General features: G+C 44.5%; 2 protein-coding genes across 8 annotated transcripts in view; one reads left to right on the top strand and one right to left on the bottom strand.

The window, feature by feature from the left end:
- LOC126108922 (uncharacterized) overlaps positions 1–17,084 on the top strand; it is a 252,633-nt gene that overhangs the window by 57,080 nt on the left and 178,469 nt on the right. The gene's annotated exons all lie outside the window — the stretch shown is intronic.
- Positions 1–17,084, bottom strand: part of LOC126108920 (serine/threonine-protein kinase OSR1) — a 525,656-nt gene that overhangs the window by 387,921 nt on the left and 120,651 nt on the right. For 2 of the 5 annotated variants that reach the window (XM_049914285.1, XM_049914288.1), the window contains exon 1: positions 1,676–1,759. The exons of the other annotated variants lie outside the window; for them this stretch is intronic. In XM_049914285.1, coding sequence (XP_049770242.1) covers positions 1,676–1,719 — 44 coding nt within the window. In that variant the 5' untranslated portion in view covers positions 1,720–1,759. Of the gene's footprint in view, positions 1–1,675; positions 1,760–17,084 lie in introns of those variants that run through there. 5 annotated transcript variants of the gene reach the window in all.

Here is a 17,084-nt window from a genome sequence, read left to right as displayed (position 1 = left end):
CTTGTGTTTGCATGATATTGGCAGAGTTTACCCACGCTATGCCATACAAGGAATTATTCCCGCAGCGTACACATCACACGGACTTTCACATGACGACAACACCGACGAGGAGTAAGGTAAGTCATCTCCTTTGTAATTACAAGTATGTTTGTAACGCTCTTCTTTTGTCGCTGCTGTAGTGACCACCGTAAACATACTCATAACGCCCGCCACCAGTCGCAAGATCGATTTAGGATCGCACGTTCGATATGTATCGTTTGGACTGCGCGACTTCGATAGGCAATCATTCTTGCAAATTACCGATGCATGTGTCGGTATACTATTCGAAATCAGTTAGATAGCATCAAGGAAAGGTTAATGTTTTAAAAAATGGTTCAAATGGCTCTGAGCACTATGGGACTCAACATCTTAGGTCATTAGTCCCCTAGAACTTAGAACTACTTAAACCTAACTAACCTAAGGACATCACACACACCCGTGCCCGAGGCAGGATTCGAACCTGCGACCGTAGCAGTCCCGCGGTTCCGGACTACAGCGCCAGAACCGCTAGACCACCGCGGCCGGCGGTTAATGTTATAGAAAATAAAATAAATTAAGGGGGGTAGGATGTCAAACGGGCCGACTTGGAGCAGGAGAGTCACCGCAGGGCATTTTAATTTCTGCTGTCTATACTATTACAAATAAATTCATAAAACTTTGTCAGCACGACCAAGAAAGATTGAGGACTCAGACTCATAGCAGTGGAAGTTCAAAAACGTAGCAAAATACCTTTTTTTTTACATGTGAAATTTCATCACTTTTTCACTTACTACTGGCTGCATTTGATTCTGTAGGTACACTTTTCTTCCTAAGTAAGAGAGATTCTTCGATGAATTTTGCACAGCATACAAGCAGTACTTACAGGTGTATGAAACTGTAGAATTTTCCAAATCTATTAAAAACTGTGGTAAAAATTGAGATAATTAACTATAAAATTTTTGTTTTTTCTAAACAAGAAGTTTCAAATGTAACAGTTCATTCATTTTTTTTCATAAATTAAATAAACTCTAGAGTTTCATACACATGTAACTATAGTTTGTATGCTGTGCAAAATTCATTGAACAGTCTCTATTACTCAGGAAGAAAAGTGTACCTATAGCAACAAATGCAGCCAGTAGTAAGTGAAAAAATGATGAAATTTCACTTGTAAAAAAATGTATTTTGTTACGTTTTTGAGTTTCCATTGCTATGAATATGAATCCTGAATCCTTCCTGGTCATGCTTTCAAAGGTTTATGAATTTATTTGTAAAAGTATAGACAGTGGAAATTAAAATGTCCGGTGGTGCCTCTCCTGCTCCAAGTCGGCCTGTCTGACGCCCTACCCCCCTTAAAGTGAAAGTGATTTGTTTAAGGTAGTGAAATGTGTGTTAAATGCAAGTTTAGTCTGTTTATTTTCACGATGTTCTTGAGTTTCTCGAATGGTTTGAAATGTTGTCAGAAAACAAAAATGAAAATACAGGCCAAGAGAAGCTCTTTATAGCTATAAAAAATAGCAATAGTAAATCATTTCCCACAGATTTAGTTCCACTTGCCACCGTGTCAAGCTTTCACGATCACAGTTGATGGGAACTAGTGTGCAAATAAAAATTATCTGGTACAAATTCTACAAAAGGATGCTGTTTGTCTTCAACGTACCTTTTCTCCTGAAAGTAAGCGGCGACGATTCCACACAAACACATAATTTCTTCTGTTCTAACTGTCCTGCACCCGTATCACCGAGTCTCTCTACTATGCGTGCACGTATTTCTCGAAAAGTGTACAAATGAAATCGCCACGACAACAGATCTGTAACAGTCCCTTCGCACAACGAATAAAGCGACAGAGCAACGACAACAATCAACTAAGCAACGCGAACAGAGATAATGACCGAGCGGTTCGCGGCAGCCAATAATCCCTACCAGAGATGCTACGCCCAGAGGCAGGCCGAGAGTCAAATGATCCCGCTAGCTGACTGCCCCATTTTACCGCCTATTCGCCCTCGCTCCTACAAATTTTCGGCTTCCGTTTCATCGGGAGTGACGCAACACGGCGGCGCCACAACCGCCTGTGTTTTCCCGTCTTCTTTGTTTGTCTACAGATTTATCTGTTCCGCCGCGTCGCGAAATCCGCCATGTCTCGCTGTGAGTGCGTTTCGGTTCGCTTCCAAATTCGCGGAATCTAACTCTGCTGGCGCCAGCGTCTTCGCAATCTCAGGACTCCAAGGTTGGCGTCTCTCTCCCTCCCCCCCCCCCCTCCCTGACACATACATGGACACACATACATACAAACATAACTACACACACAAATTGCGGTACCAAGATGATGCCAAGGGGTAGTCTCCCTGTGAATGAAGAAATCTGTGTTACTGAACTAAAACAGGGCGTGATCCCATTTGAAGGCTGCCAATCTAAACGTTGCCAGCAGCAACAAAATTCTGGATTTCAGTATCTCATAAAACCTACATTTCTAGCATTTGTAGACTTAGAGAAAGCTTTTGACAATGTCGACTGGAATACTCTCTTTCAAATTCTGAAGGTGGCAGGGGTCAAATACAGGGAGCGAAAGGCTATTTACAATCTGTACAGAAACCAGGTGGCAGTTATAAGAGTCGAGGGACATGTAAGGGAAGCAGTGGTTGGGAAGGGAGTAAGAACAGGGTTGTAGCCTATCCCCGATGTTATTCAATCTGTATATTGAACAAGCAGTAAAGGAGTCAAAAGAAAAGTTCGGAGTAGCTATTAAAATCCATGAAGAAGAAATAAAAACTTTGAGTTTTGCCGATGACATTATAGTTCTGTCAGAGACAGCAAAGGACTTGGAAGAGCAGATGAACGGAATGGACAGTGTCTTGATAGGAGGATATAAGATGAACATCAACAAAAGCAAAACGAGGATAATGGAATGTGGTCGAATTAAGTCGGGTGATGCTTAGGGAATTAGATTAGGAAATGAGACACTTAAAGTAGTAAAGGAGTTTTGCTATTTGGGGAGCAAAATAACTGATGATGGTCGCAGTAGAGAGGATATAAAATGTAGACTGGCAATGGCAAGGAAAGCGTTTCTGAAGAAGAGGAATTTGTTAACATCGAGTATAGATTTAAGTGTCAGGAAGTCATTTCTGAAAGTATTTGTATGGAGTGTAGCCATGTATGGAAGTGAAACATGGACGACAAATAGTTTGGACAAGAAGAGAATAGAAGCTTTCGAAATGTGGTGCTACAGAAGAATGCTGAAGATTAGATGGGTAGATCACATAACTAATGAGGAAGTATTGAATAGGATCGGGGAGAAGAGAATTTTGTGGCACAACTTGACCAGAAGAAGGGATCGGTTGGTAGGACATGTTCTGAGGCATCAAGGGATCACCAATTTAGTATTGGAAGGCAGCGTGGTGGGTAAAAATCGTAGGGGGAGACCAAGAGATGAATACCTTAAGCAGATTCAGAAGGATGTAGGCTGCAGTAGGTACTGGGAGATGAAGAAGCTTGCACAGGATAGAGTAGCATGGAGAGCTGCATCAAACCAGTCTCAGGACTGAAGACCACAACAACAACATAATATTATGAACGTAATTTAAAAAATTCTGCAGTCTGTCATAATCTACTCAGTAATTCTATCAGTACCACAGCGTTTTCCACAACGCGCATTACTGAAGGGAGGGGTTACTTTGCGCCCACCACACAAAAATAAAAAAAAACAAAATTCGTTAGTTGTACGTGAATTATTTTAACAACATACTTTTTGAAAAGCTACTGATGCGTGAGTAGCACCTGAAAATGACTTTTTAAGACACTCTCATCAATATCAACGCTGTTTCAATAACGTCTGCTACGGACTTTATGACCACCACAAAAAAAAAAATGCAAATTTCCTTCGTTGCTGTTGATTTCAACTCTCAGCGCACTTTTTAAAGAAATACTGATGTGCAAGTAAGGGCGTGAACCTGATAGTACTGAATATGACATTCGCTGGGCAAGTGACATCTGCTACTGAGACTTAAATTTTTATATTACGTTTAAATGAAAAAATTTTAAATATATATGGAATCTGGCAGAACAATTCATTAAAAAGAATTAATATTTTTTCAAAAATTTCAAATGTAAAATAACTGGCTAGATTACAATATTTTCAAAAGGTGAGGGTAAAGCACCTCTCCCCCCCCCCCCCCCCCCGGTATTCGTAGGCTTAAGAGGTTTAATCTTCTGTTAAACGTTTCAGCACAACAAGTCTCGTACTACAGTTTGAAACTGCATGAATGTTCTAGGGCAGCACAGGCCATGGCAAGCAAATTCAAATGGCTCTGAGCACTATGGGCCTTAACATCTGAGGTCATCAGTCCCCTAGACTTAGAGCTACTTAAACCTAACTAACCTAAGGACATCACACACTTCCATGCCTGAGGCAGGATTCGAACCTGCGACCGTTTCAGCAGCGCGGTTCCAGACTGAAGCGCCTGGAACCGCTCGGCCACAGCAGTCGGCGGCGAGCAAATCATTCAGACTATATTCACACAGTATTTGAGAATGACAGCACATTACCACCTCCAACAAATTTTAAAAATAATTGCGAACCTTTTCGAAAGTTAGGCGCATTGACACCCCCACTCCCCACAAAAAGAAGTTTATCACTTATCACACGTTCGCTGTTGATGCAGTAAAACTTTTTCACGATTAACTTTTTAATTTCCTACTTCTTTAGTACCAACTCTATTGGCAAGTCATTTTGCAGACACTTGTGGACATTGTGGAGTATCCCCACTTCACTCCCTACAGTTTCATGAAGGTGGCAGCACTAAACCTAGCCTTCAAAATGTCGCCTTAACGGAGTCTCTAGAGGAACGGAAGGTTCCAAATGACTGGAAAAGAGCACAGGTAGTTCCAGTTTTCAAGAAAGGTCGCCGAGCAGATGCGCAAAACTATAGACCTATATCTCTGACGTCGATCTGTTGTAGAATTTTAGAACATGTTTTTTGCTCGAGTATCATGTCGTTTTTGGAAACCGAGCATCTACTATGTAGGAATCAACATGGATTCCGGAAACAGCGATCGCGTGAGACCCAACTCGCCTTATTTGTTCATGAGACCCAGAAAATATTAGATACAAGCTCCCAGGTAGATGCTATTTTCCTTGACTTCCGGAAGGCATTCGATACAGTTCCACACTGTCGCCTGATAAACAAAGTAAGAGGCTACGGAATATCAGACCAGCTGTGTGGCTGGATTGAAGAGTTTTTAGCAAACAGAACACAGCATGTTGTCCTGAATGGAGAGACGTCTACAGACGTTAAACTAAACTCTGGCGTGCCACAGGGGAGTGTTATGGGACCATTGCTTTTCACAATATATATAAATGACCTAGTAGATAGTGTAGGAAGTACCGTGCGGCTTTTTGCGGAAGATGCTGTAGTATACAGAGAAGTTACAGCATTAGAAAATTGTAGCGAAATGCAGGAAGATCTGCAGCGGATAGGCACTTGGTGCAGGGAGTGGCAACTGACCCTTAATATAGACAAATGTAATGTATTGCGAATACGTAGAAAGAAGGATCCTTTATTGTATGATTATATGATAGCGGAACAAACACTGGTAGCAGTTACTTCTGTAAAATATCGGGGAGTGTGCGTGCGGAACGATTTGAAGTGGAATGATCGTATAAAATTAATTGTTGGTAAGGCGGGTGCCAGGTTGAGATTCATTGGGAGAGGCCTTAGAGAATGTAGTCCATCGACAAAGGAGGTGGCTTACAAAACACTCGTTCGACCTATACTCGAGTATTGCTCATCAGTGTGGGATCCGTACCAGATCGGGTTGACGGAGGAGATAGAGAAGATCCAAAGAAGAGCGGCGCGTTTCGTCACTGGGTTATTTGGTAAGCGTGATAGCGTTACGGAGATGTTTAGCAAACTCGAGTGGCAGACTCTGCAAGAGAGGCGCTCTGCATCGCAGTGCAGGTTTCGAGAGGGTGCGTTTCTGGATGAGGTATCGAGTATATTGCTTCCCCCTACTTATACCTCCCGAGGAGGGCACGAATGTAAAATCGGAGAGATTCGAGCGCGCACGAATGCTTTCCGGCAGTCGTTCTTCCCGCGAACCGTACGCGACTGGAACAGGAAAGGGAGGAAACGACAGTGGCACGTAAAGTGCCCTCCGCCACACACCGTTGGGTGGCTTGCGGGCTATAAATGTAGTTGTAGATGTACGATCCAAGCAGAGAGCTGTCATTGCGTTTCTTTTGGCGGAAAACGAGAGCGTTACAGATGTTCGTAGGCGCTGGCAGAATGTCTACAGGGCCTGGCAAAGAACAAAAGCACGGTTAGTCGTTGTGCGAGGAGCCTGTTATCATCACAACGAGGCCGCGCAAACCTCTCGTATCTCCCGCGTAGCGACCGGCTGCACGCAACAGTGACTCCTGCAATGTCGGAACGTGCGGACACTCTCATTCGAGATAATCGTCGCCGCAAAATTGCAAACGGACTCCTCCCCCTCCATGACAGTGCAAGGCCTCGCACAAGGCTACACACCCGAGAGGAGATAACAAAACTTCACTGGACTGTTCTTCCTCGGCCACCCTACAGCCTGGGTCTCGCACCTTCCGACTTCCATCTGTTTGGAAGGATACACTCTGCGAGAAGTACGAGGTGCAGTCAAGTTCTAAGGCCCGCGATTTTTTTTCTAATTGTCACCCGAAATCGATGAAATTGGCGTTACTTCTCGACGTAATCGTCCTGCAGACGTACACATTTTTCACAACGCTGACGCCACGATTCCATGGCAGCGGCGAAGTCTTCTTTAGGAGTCTGTTTTGACCACTGGAAAATCGCTGAGGCAATAGCAGGACGGCTGGTGAATGTGCGGCCACAGAGAGTGTCTTTCGTTGTTGGAAAAAGCCAAAAGTCACTAGGAGCCAGGTCAGCTGAGTAGGGGACATGAGGAATCACTTCAAAGTTGTTATCACGAAGAAACTGTTGCGTAACGTTAGCTCGATGTGCGGGTGCGTTGTCTCGGTGAAACAGCACACACGCAGCCCTTCCCGGACGTATTTGTTGCAGTGCAGGAAGGAATTTGTTCTTCAAAACATTTTCGTAGGATGCACCTGTTCCCGTAGTGCCCTTTGGAACGCAATGGGTAAGGATTACGCCCTCACTGTCCCAGAACGTGGACACCATCATTTGTTCAGCACTGGCGGTTACCCGAAATTTTTTGGTGGCGGTGAATCTGTGTGCTTCCATTGAGCTGACTGGCGCTTTGTTTCTGGATTCTGGCATCCACGTCTCATCTATTGTCACAATCGACGAAAAGAAAGTCCCATTCGTGCTGTCGTTGCGCGTCAACATTGCTCGGCAACGTGCCACACGGGCAGCCGTGTGGTCGTCCGTCAGCATTCGTGGCACCCACCTGGATGACACTTTTCGCATTTTCAGGTCGTCATGCAGGATTGTGTGCACAGGACCCACAGAAATGCCAACTTTGGAGGCGATCTGTTCAACAGTCATTCGGCGATCCCCCAAAACAATTCTCTTCACTTTCTCGATCGTGTCGTCAGACCGGCTTGTGCGAGCCCGAGGTTGTTTCGGTTTGTTGTCACACAATGTTCTGCCTTCATTAAACTGTCGCACCCATGAACGCACTTTCGACACATCCGTAACTCCATCACCACATTTCTCCTTCAACTGTTGATGAATTTCAATTGGTTTCACACCACGCAAATTCAGAAAACGAATGATTGCACGCTGTTCAAGTAAGGAAAACGTCGCCATTTTAAGTATTTAAAACAGTTCTCATTCTCGCCGCTGGCGGTAAAATTCCATCTGCCGTTCGGTGCTGCCATCTCTGGGACGTATTGACAATGAACGCGGCCTCATTTTAAAACAATGCGGATGTTTCTATCTCTTTCCAGTCCGGAGAAAAAAATCGGAGGCCTTAGAACTTAAATGCACCTCGTAGTACGTGGGTGATGTGTAGGGGTGCAAGACCGTCGCATTGAACGGAGAGTATGTTGAAAAACAGGTTTTTCTAGCCAAAGGAATGAAGAATAATGTGGAGTAATGAAATCCTGAAGAAAGCGAACATGATCGTAAAGAAAATGACGTTGCATTACTTAATGCACGCTGCTATTATACATATCAGTGAAGATACCCGCAGAATTATGTTGTTTGTACGACACAGCTCATCAGATACGACGCCATTAATATTTATACCGAGTGTGACAAAAAGGTACAGCCAAACTTTCAGGAAACATTCCTCACAAACAAATAAAGAAAAGATGTTATGTGGACATGTGTCCGGAAACGCTTACTTTCCATGTTAGAGCTCATTTTATTACTTCTCTTCAAATCACATTAATCATGGAATGGAAACACACAGCAACAGAACGTACCAGCGTGACTTCAAACACTTTGTTACAGGAAATGTTCAAAATGTCCTCCGATAGCGAGGATACGTGCATCCACCCTCCGTCGCACGGAATCCCTGATGCGCTGATGCAGCCCTGGAGAATGGCGTATTGTATCACAGCCGTCCACAATACTAGCACGAAGAGTCTCTACATTTGGTACCGGGGTTGCGTAGACTAGAGCTTTCAAATGCCCCCATAAATGAAAGTCAAGAGGGTTGAGGTCAGGAGTGCGTGGAGGCCACGGAATTGGTCCGCCTCTACTAATCCGTCGGTCACCGAATCTGTTGCTGAGAAGAATACGAACACTTCGACTGAAATGTGCAGGAGCTCCATCGTGCATGAACCACGTGCTGTGTCGTACTTGTAAAGGCACATGTTCTAGCAGCACAGGTAGAGTATCCCGTATGAAATCGTGACAACGTGCTCCATTGAGCGTAGGTGGAAGAAGGAAACTAAAATGAGCTCTAACATGGAAATTAAGCGTTTCCGGACACATGTCCACATAACATCTTTTCTTTATTTGTGTGTGAGGAATGTGTCCTGAAAGTTTGGCCGTACCTTTTTGTAACACCCTGTATACGTGAAAAGTACCTATTCAAAAAGGCAGATAAAAATTTACTTGACGACTTCCTGAGAGACAATCTCCACTCATTCCAGCTAAAAATACAAGTGTAGACCAGACGTGGCTTAAATTCAAAGAAATAGATCGGCAGCAACTGACAGGTTTATACCAAATAAACTAGCAAACGACGGAGCTGATCCTCCTTGGCACACAAAACGGGTCGGTCTTTTACAGAAGCTCGAAATTTAACGCGGACTTCAATGCGAGACGCCTATAATACACTCCTGGAAATTGAAATAAGAACACCGTGAATTCATTGTCCCAGGAAGGGGAAACTTTATTGACACATTCCTGGGGTCAGGTACATCACATGATCACACTGACAGAACCACAGGCACATAGACACAGGCAACAGAGCATGCACAATGTCGGCACTAGTACAGTGTATATCCACCTTTCGCAGCAATGCAGGCTGCTATTCTCCCATGGAGACGATCGTAGAGATGCTGGATGTAGTCCTGTGGAACGGCTTGCCATGCCATTTCCACCTGGCGCCTCAGTTGGACCAGCGTTCGTGCTGGACGTGCAGACCGCGTGAGACGACGCTTCATCCAGTCCCAAACATGCTCAATGGGGGACAGATCCGGAGATCTTGCTGGCCAGGGTAGTTGACTTACACCTTCTAGAGCACGTTGGGTGGCACGGGATACATGCGGACGTGCATTGTCCTGTTGGAACAGCAAGTTCCCTTTCCGGTCTAGGAATGGTAGAACGATGGGTTCGATGACGGTTTGGATGTACCGTGCACTATTCAGTGTCCCCTCGACGATCACCAGTGGTGTACGGCCAGTGTAGGAGATCGCTCCCCACACCATGATGCCGGGTGTTGGCCCTGTGTGCCTCGGTCGTATGCAGTCCTGATTGTGGCGCTCACCTGCACGGCGCCAAACACGCATACGACCATCATTGGCACCGAGGCAGAAGCGACTCTCATCGCTGAAGACGACACGTCTCCATTCGTCCCTCCATTCACGCCTGTCGCGACACCACTGGAGGCGGGCTGCACGATGTTGGGGCGTGAGCGGAAGACGGCCTAACGGTGTGCGGGACCGTAGCCCAGCTTCGTGGAGACGGTTGCGAATGGTCCTCGCCGATACCCCAGGAGCAACAGTGTCCCTAATTTGCTGGGAAGTGGCGGTGCGGTCCCCTACGGCACTGCGTAGGATCCTACGGTCTTGGCGCGCATCCGTGCGTCGCTGCGGTCCGGTCCCAGGTCGACGGGCACGTGCACCTTCCGCCGACCACTGGCGACAACATCGATGTACTGTGGAGACCTCACGCCCCACGTGTTGAGCAATTCGGCGGTACGTCCACCCGGCCTCCCGCATGCCCACTATACGCCCTCGCTCAAAGTCCGTCAACTGCACATACGGTTCACGTCCACGCTGTCGCGGCATGCTACCACTGTTAAAGACTGCGATGGAGCTCCGTATGCCACGGCAAACTGGCTGACACTGACGGCGGCGGTGCACAAATGCTGCGCAGCTAGCGCCATTCGACGGCCAACACCGCGGTTCCTGGTGTGTCCGCTGTGCCGTGCGTGTGATCATTGCTTGTACAGCCCTCTCGCAGTGTCCGGAGCAAGTATGGTGGGTCTGACACACCGGTGTCAATGTGTTCTTTTTTCCATTTCCAGGAGTGTAGTTTCCACAACGAAACTTTGTCTCGAAACCTAGCAGAAAATCCAAATAGATTCTGGTCGTATGTGAAGTATGTTAGCGGCAAGAAACAATCAATGCCCTCTCTGCGCGATAGCAATGGAGATACTATCGAAGACAGTGCTGCCAAAGCAGAGTTACTAAACACAGCCTTCCGAAATGCCTTCACAAAAGAAGACGAAGTAAATATTCCAGAATTCGAATCGAGAACAGCTGCCAATATGAGTACTGAAGAAGTAAATATCCTTAGAGCAGTGAAGCAACTTAAATCACTTAATAAAAGCAAGTCCTCTGGTCCAGACTGTATACCAATTAGGTTCCTTTCGGAGTATGCTGATGCTTTATCTCCATACTTAACAATCATATACAATCGTTCGCCCTGACGAAAGATCCGTACACAAAGACTGGAAAGTTGCACAGGTCACACCAATATTGAGGAAAAGTAGTAGGAGCAATCCACTAAATTACAGGCCCATATCGTTAACGTCGTTATGCAGCAGGATTTTGGAACATATATTGTGTTCGAACATTATCAATTACCTAGAAGAAAACGGTCTATTGACACACAGTCAACATGGGTTTAGAAAACATCGTTCGTACGAAACACAACTAGATCTTTATTCACATGAAGTGTCGAGTGCTATTACAACGGATTTCAGATCGATTCCGTATTTCTGGATTTCCGGAAGGCTTTTGACACTGTACCACACAAGCGGTTCGTAGAAAAATTGCGTGCTTATGGAATATCGTCTCAGTTATGTGACTGGATTTGTTATTTCCTGTCAGAGAGGTCACAGTTCGTAGAAATTGACGGAAAGTCATCGAGTAAAACAGAACTGATTTCTGGCGTCCCCCAAGGTAGTGTTATGGGCCCTTTGCTGTTCCTTATCTTTACAAACGATTTTGGAGACAATCTGAGCAGCCGTCTTTGGTTGTTTGGAGAAGACGCTGTCGTTTATCGACTAATAAAGTCATCAGAAGATCAAAACAAACTGCAAAGCGATTCAGGAAATATATCTGAATGGTGCGAAAACTGGCAGTTGACCCTAAACAACGAAAAGTGTGAGATCATCCACATGAGCGCTAAAAGGAACTCGTTAAACTTCGGTTACAATATAGATCAGTCTAATCTAAATTCAACTAAATACGTAGGTATTACAATTACGAACAACTTAAATTGGGAAGAACACGTGGAAAATGTTGTGGGGAAAGCTAACCAAAGACAGCGTTTTATTGGCAGGACACTTAGAAAATGTAACAGACCTATTAAGGAGACCGCCTATATTTCGCTTGTCTATCCTTTTTTATAATACTGCTGCGCGATGTGGGATCCTTTACCAGATAGGACTGACGGAGTACATCGAAAAAGTTCAAAGAAAGGCAGCACGTTTTCTATTATCGCGAAATATGGGAGACAGTCACAGAATTGATACAGGATTTGGACTGGACATCATTAAAAGAAAGGCGTTTTTCGTCACGACGGTATCTTCTTACGAAATTCCAATCACCATATTTCTCTGCCGAATGCGAAAATATTTTGTTGACACCGACCTACATAGGGAGGAACGATAACCAAGATGAAATAAGGGAAATCAGAGCCCGTACATAAAGATGTAGGTGTTCATTCTTTCCGCGCGCTATACGAGATTGGAATAATAGAGAAATGTGAAGGTGGTTAGATGAACACTCTGCCAGGCACTTGAATGTGATTTGCAGAGTATCCATGTAGATGTAGATGTAGATGTAGTAAGTTGCGTCTTATTAAAATGTCGTGCCGTAAAACATCAGACACGATGTTTAAACATTTTCCTTTTTTTGTAACTAATTCTATTGGCGTTACCTTTTGCAGACATTATGTGCACATACCGCCAACAGCCTTGCCGCAGGGCAACACCGGTTCTCGACAGATCACCATAGTTAAGCGCTGTTGGGCTTGGCTGGCACTTGGATGGGTGACCGTCTGGGTCCGCCGAGAACTCTCTGCTCTCTGGCCTTGTGAGGCAAACTGAGGAGCTACTCGACTGAGAAGTAGCGGCTCCGGTCTCGGAAACTGACATACGACCGCGAGAGCGGTGTGCTGACCACGTGACCCTCCGTATCGGCATCCACTGACGCCAATATATGAGGATGACACGGCGGTCGGTCGGTATCCCTCGGGACTTCAAGGCCTATTCGGAGGGTGTTTGATTTTTTTCTTTTCCTTTAATAAACGGGGCAGAGCCGCAATTGGACCCATCAAACCGGGGAATACCAGGGAGGTTTTAGAAAGGGTAGGTCATGTTCGGAACCAATACTAAACCTCAAAAACATTGTGGCTAGGAAAAATCAAGGGGAAAGACATACGTAATCTCCTTCATTGATTTCAAAAAAATATATGATTCCAGACTTTAAGAAGAATATAATAATTCCAATCCCAAAGAAAGCAGGTGTTGACAGATGTGAAAGTTACCGAACTATCAGTTTAATAAGTCACAGCTGCAAAATACTAACGCGAATTCATTACAGACGAATGGAAAAACTGGTAGAAGCCGACCTCGGGGAAGATCAGTTTGGATTCCGTAGAAATGTTGGAACACGTGAGGCAATACTGACCTTACGACTTATCTTGGAAGAAAGATTAAGAAAAGGCAAACCTACGTTTCTAGCATTTGTAGACTTAGAGAAAGCTTTTGACAATGTTGACTGGAATACTCACTTTCAAATTCTGAAGGTGGCAGGGGTAAAATAGAGAGAGCGAAAGGCTATTTACAATTTGTACAGAAACCAGATGGCAGTTATAAGAGTCGAGGGGCATGAAAGGGAAGCAGTGGTTGGGAAAGGAGTGAGACAGGGTTGTAGCCTCTCCCCGATGTTATTCAATCTGTATATTGAGCAAGCAGTAAAGGAAACAAAAGAAAAATTCGGAGTAGGTATTAAAATTCATGGAGAAGAAGTAAAAACTTTGAGGTTCGCCGATGACATTATAACTCTGTCAGAGACAGCAAAGGACTTGGAAGAGCAGTTGAACGGAATGGACAGTATCTTGAATGGAGGATATAAGATGAACATCAACAAAAGCAAAACGAGGATAATGGAATGTAGTCAAATTAAGTCGGGTGATGCTGAGGGAATTAGATTAGGAAATGAGACACTTAAAGTAGTAAAGGAGTTTTGCTATTTAGGGAGTAAAATAACCGATGATGGTCGAAGTAGAGAAATTTCTTAACATCGAATATAGATTTAGGTGTCAGGAAGTCGTTTCTGAAAGTATTTGTATGGAGTGTAGCCATGTATGGAAGTGAGACATGGACGATAACTAGTTTGGACAAGAAGAGAATAGAAGCTTTCGAAATGTGGTGCTACAGAAGAATGCTGAAGATAAGGTGGGTAGATCACGTAACTAATGAGGAGGTATTGAATAGGATTGGGGAGAAGAGAAGTTTGTGGCACAACTTGACTAGAAGAAGGGATCGGTTGGTAGGACATGTTCTCAGGCATCGAGGGATCACAAATTTAGCATTGGAGGGCAGCGTGGAGGGTAAAAATCGTAGAGGGAGACCAAGAGATCAATACACCAAGCAGATTCAGAAGGATGTAGGTTGCAGTAGGTACTGGGAGATGAAGAAGCTTGCACAGGATAGAGTAGCATGGAGAGCTGCATCAAACCAGTCTCAGGACTGAAGACCACAACAACAACAACATATCATTCGATTGATAGAGAATCTCTACTATTAGTCCTGGAAGAAATGGGTCTGGATAAGAAAACAACTACTCGCCATTAAAATTGCTACACCACGAAGATGACGTGCTACCGACGCGAAATTTAGCCGACAGGAAGAAGATGCTGTGATATGCAAATGTTTAGCTTTTCAGAGCATTCACACAAGGTTGGCGCCGGTGGCGACACCTACAACGTGCTGACATGAGGAAAGTTTCCAACCGATTTCTCATACACAAACAGCAGTTCACCGGCTTCGCCTGGTGAAACGTTGTGATGCCTCGTGTAAGGAGGACAAATGCGTACCATCACGTCTCAAACTTTGATAAAGGTCGGATTGTAGCCTATCGCGATTGCGAATTATCGTATCGCGACATTGCTACTCGCATTGGTCGAGATCCAATGACTATTAGCAGAATATGAAATCGGTGGGTTCAGGAGGGTAATACGGAACGCAGTGCTGGATCCCAACGTCCTCGTATCACTAGCAATCGAGATGACAGGCATCTTATCCGCATGACTGTAACGGATCGTGCAGCCACATCTCGATCCCTGAGTCAACAGATGGGGACGTTTGCAAGACAACAACCATCTGCACGAACAGTTGGACGATGTTTCCAGCAGCACGGACTATCAGCTCGGACACCGTGGCTGCGGTTACCCTTGACGCTGCATCGCAGACAGGAGCGCCCTGCGATGGTGTACTCAGCGACGAATCTGGGTGCACGAATGGCAAAACGTCATTTTTTTTTCGGATGAATCCAGGTTCTACTTACAGCATGGTGATGGTCGCATCCGTTTTTGGCGACATCGCGTCGAACACACATTGGAAGCGTGTATTCGTCAGCGCCATACTGGCGCATCACCCGGCGTGATGGTATGGGGTGCCATTGGTTATGTCTCGGTCACTTCTTGTTCGCACTGACGGCACTTTGAACAGTGGACGTTACATTTCAGATGTGTTACGACCCGTGGCTCTACTCTTAATTTGATCCCTGCGAAACTCTTCATTTCAGCAGTGTAATGCACGACCGCGTGTTGCAGGTCCTGTACGGGCCTTTCTGGATACAGAAAATGTTCGACTGCTGCCCTGGCCAGCACATTCTCCAGATCTCTCACCAAGTGAAAACGTCTGGTCAATGGTGGTCGAGCAACTGGCTCGTCACAATACGGCAGTCACTACCCTTGATGAACTGTGTTACCGTGTTGAAGCTGCATGGGCAGCTGTACCTTGTACACGCCATCCAAGCTCTGTTTGACTCAATGCCCAGGCGTATCGAGGCCGTTATTACGGCCAGAGGTGGTTGTTCTGGGTACTGATTTCTCAGGATCTATGCACCCAAATTGCTTGAAAATGTAATCACATGTCAGTTCTAGTATAATATATTTGTCCAATGACTACCCGTTTATCATCTGCATTTCTTCTTGGTGTAGCAATTTTAATGGCCACTAGTGTAAAAGCGACCCCCCATTTTCGAAAGTTAAAATTACGGCGAATTATCGGAACCCTTTGAAATAAAAACGGGAGTGCGACAGAGGGATGCGCTGTCACCGTTGCTTTTGAGTTGTGCGCTTGAGAAAGTAGTCAGCGAATGGAACAGAAATATCAAGAGTGGTGTAAGACTGGGTTGCAAAAAGATGAACCTTAAAGTAAATTGCACTGCTTTTACAGATGATATGGCCCTGTTTGTTGAAACAATGGCAGAAGCACGGGAGCAAATCCTTGAACTAAGGAAACAAGCAGCTAAAATAGGTCTTCACATCTCCTTTGTAAAAACTAAGATATTGACAAACATCAAGCACTCGTGTAAATACCTCAAAGTTCAAGAACAAAATATTGAAATAGTAAGAAAATTCAAATATCTCGGAGAATGGCATAGTTGGAATGCTGGGGAAAACAAAGCAATGGAATCCAGAAAAAAAAAACTGGAATTGGCCTTCCAACTAACAAAAAATACATACAACAAAAAATCCCTTTCATGGGGGTCCAAAATTACACATTACAAGACAGTGATTAAGCCAGAAGCACTGTATGCAGCAGAAAGAGAAACAAGAATTTCAAAGGCCAAATGGAGAAACTTGAGGTAAAGGAAAGAAAAATTGTAAGAAAAATCATAGGGCCAAAATTTCAAGACAATAAGATTATATACATAAAAAATGAAACAGTCTACAAGAAAATTAAAAAACTTTCAGATACTATGCGAAAAAGGAGAATAAATTTTTATGGTCATCTTCTCAGAATGAATTCCAGCAGATTAACTAAACAAATCTTTGACTTTTTCCGAAACCGCAAAACGAAAGATACCTGGTGTAAAGAAACTGAGAAGGACCTAGTGGAATTAAAGAGTTCAGAAAATTCACTTATTGATCGAACAGCTAAATTAATTACTAAAGATGAAAACATAAGGTTCCGAGACAAATCTGCACAAAAGTGCAAACCCTTCATCTCGGAAGAAGAGAGGAAAAGATGATCAGAAAGAATGAAGAAATACTGGGCCCTAAGAAAAGGACAACGCACAAAGAAATGGTTGAGCCAGCGTACCCCAAAGAGGGTGAAACGAAAGAAGAAGAATATATGACTGAATGCACCTGCAAAATCACACATTGTATGACACATACATAAAGTTGAGGAACGAACATCAAAAGTTCTTGGAATTAGTGCAAGAACAGTAGTAAGCGACAGTGTGTTATTGC

The sequence above is a fragment of the Schistocerca cancellata genome, chromosome 11, assembly GCF_023864275.1.
Source record: "Schistocerca cancellata isolate TAMUIC-IGC-003103 chromosome 11, iqSchCanc2.1, whole genome shotgun sequence".
In the NCBI taxonomy this organism is placed as follows: Eukaryota; Metazoa; Arthropoda; class Insecta; order Orthoptera; family Acrididae; genus Schistocerca; species Schistocerca cancellata.
Note: the sequence above shows the minus strand (reverse complement) of the source record. Positions and strands in the feature narration are given on the sequence as shown.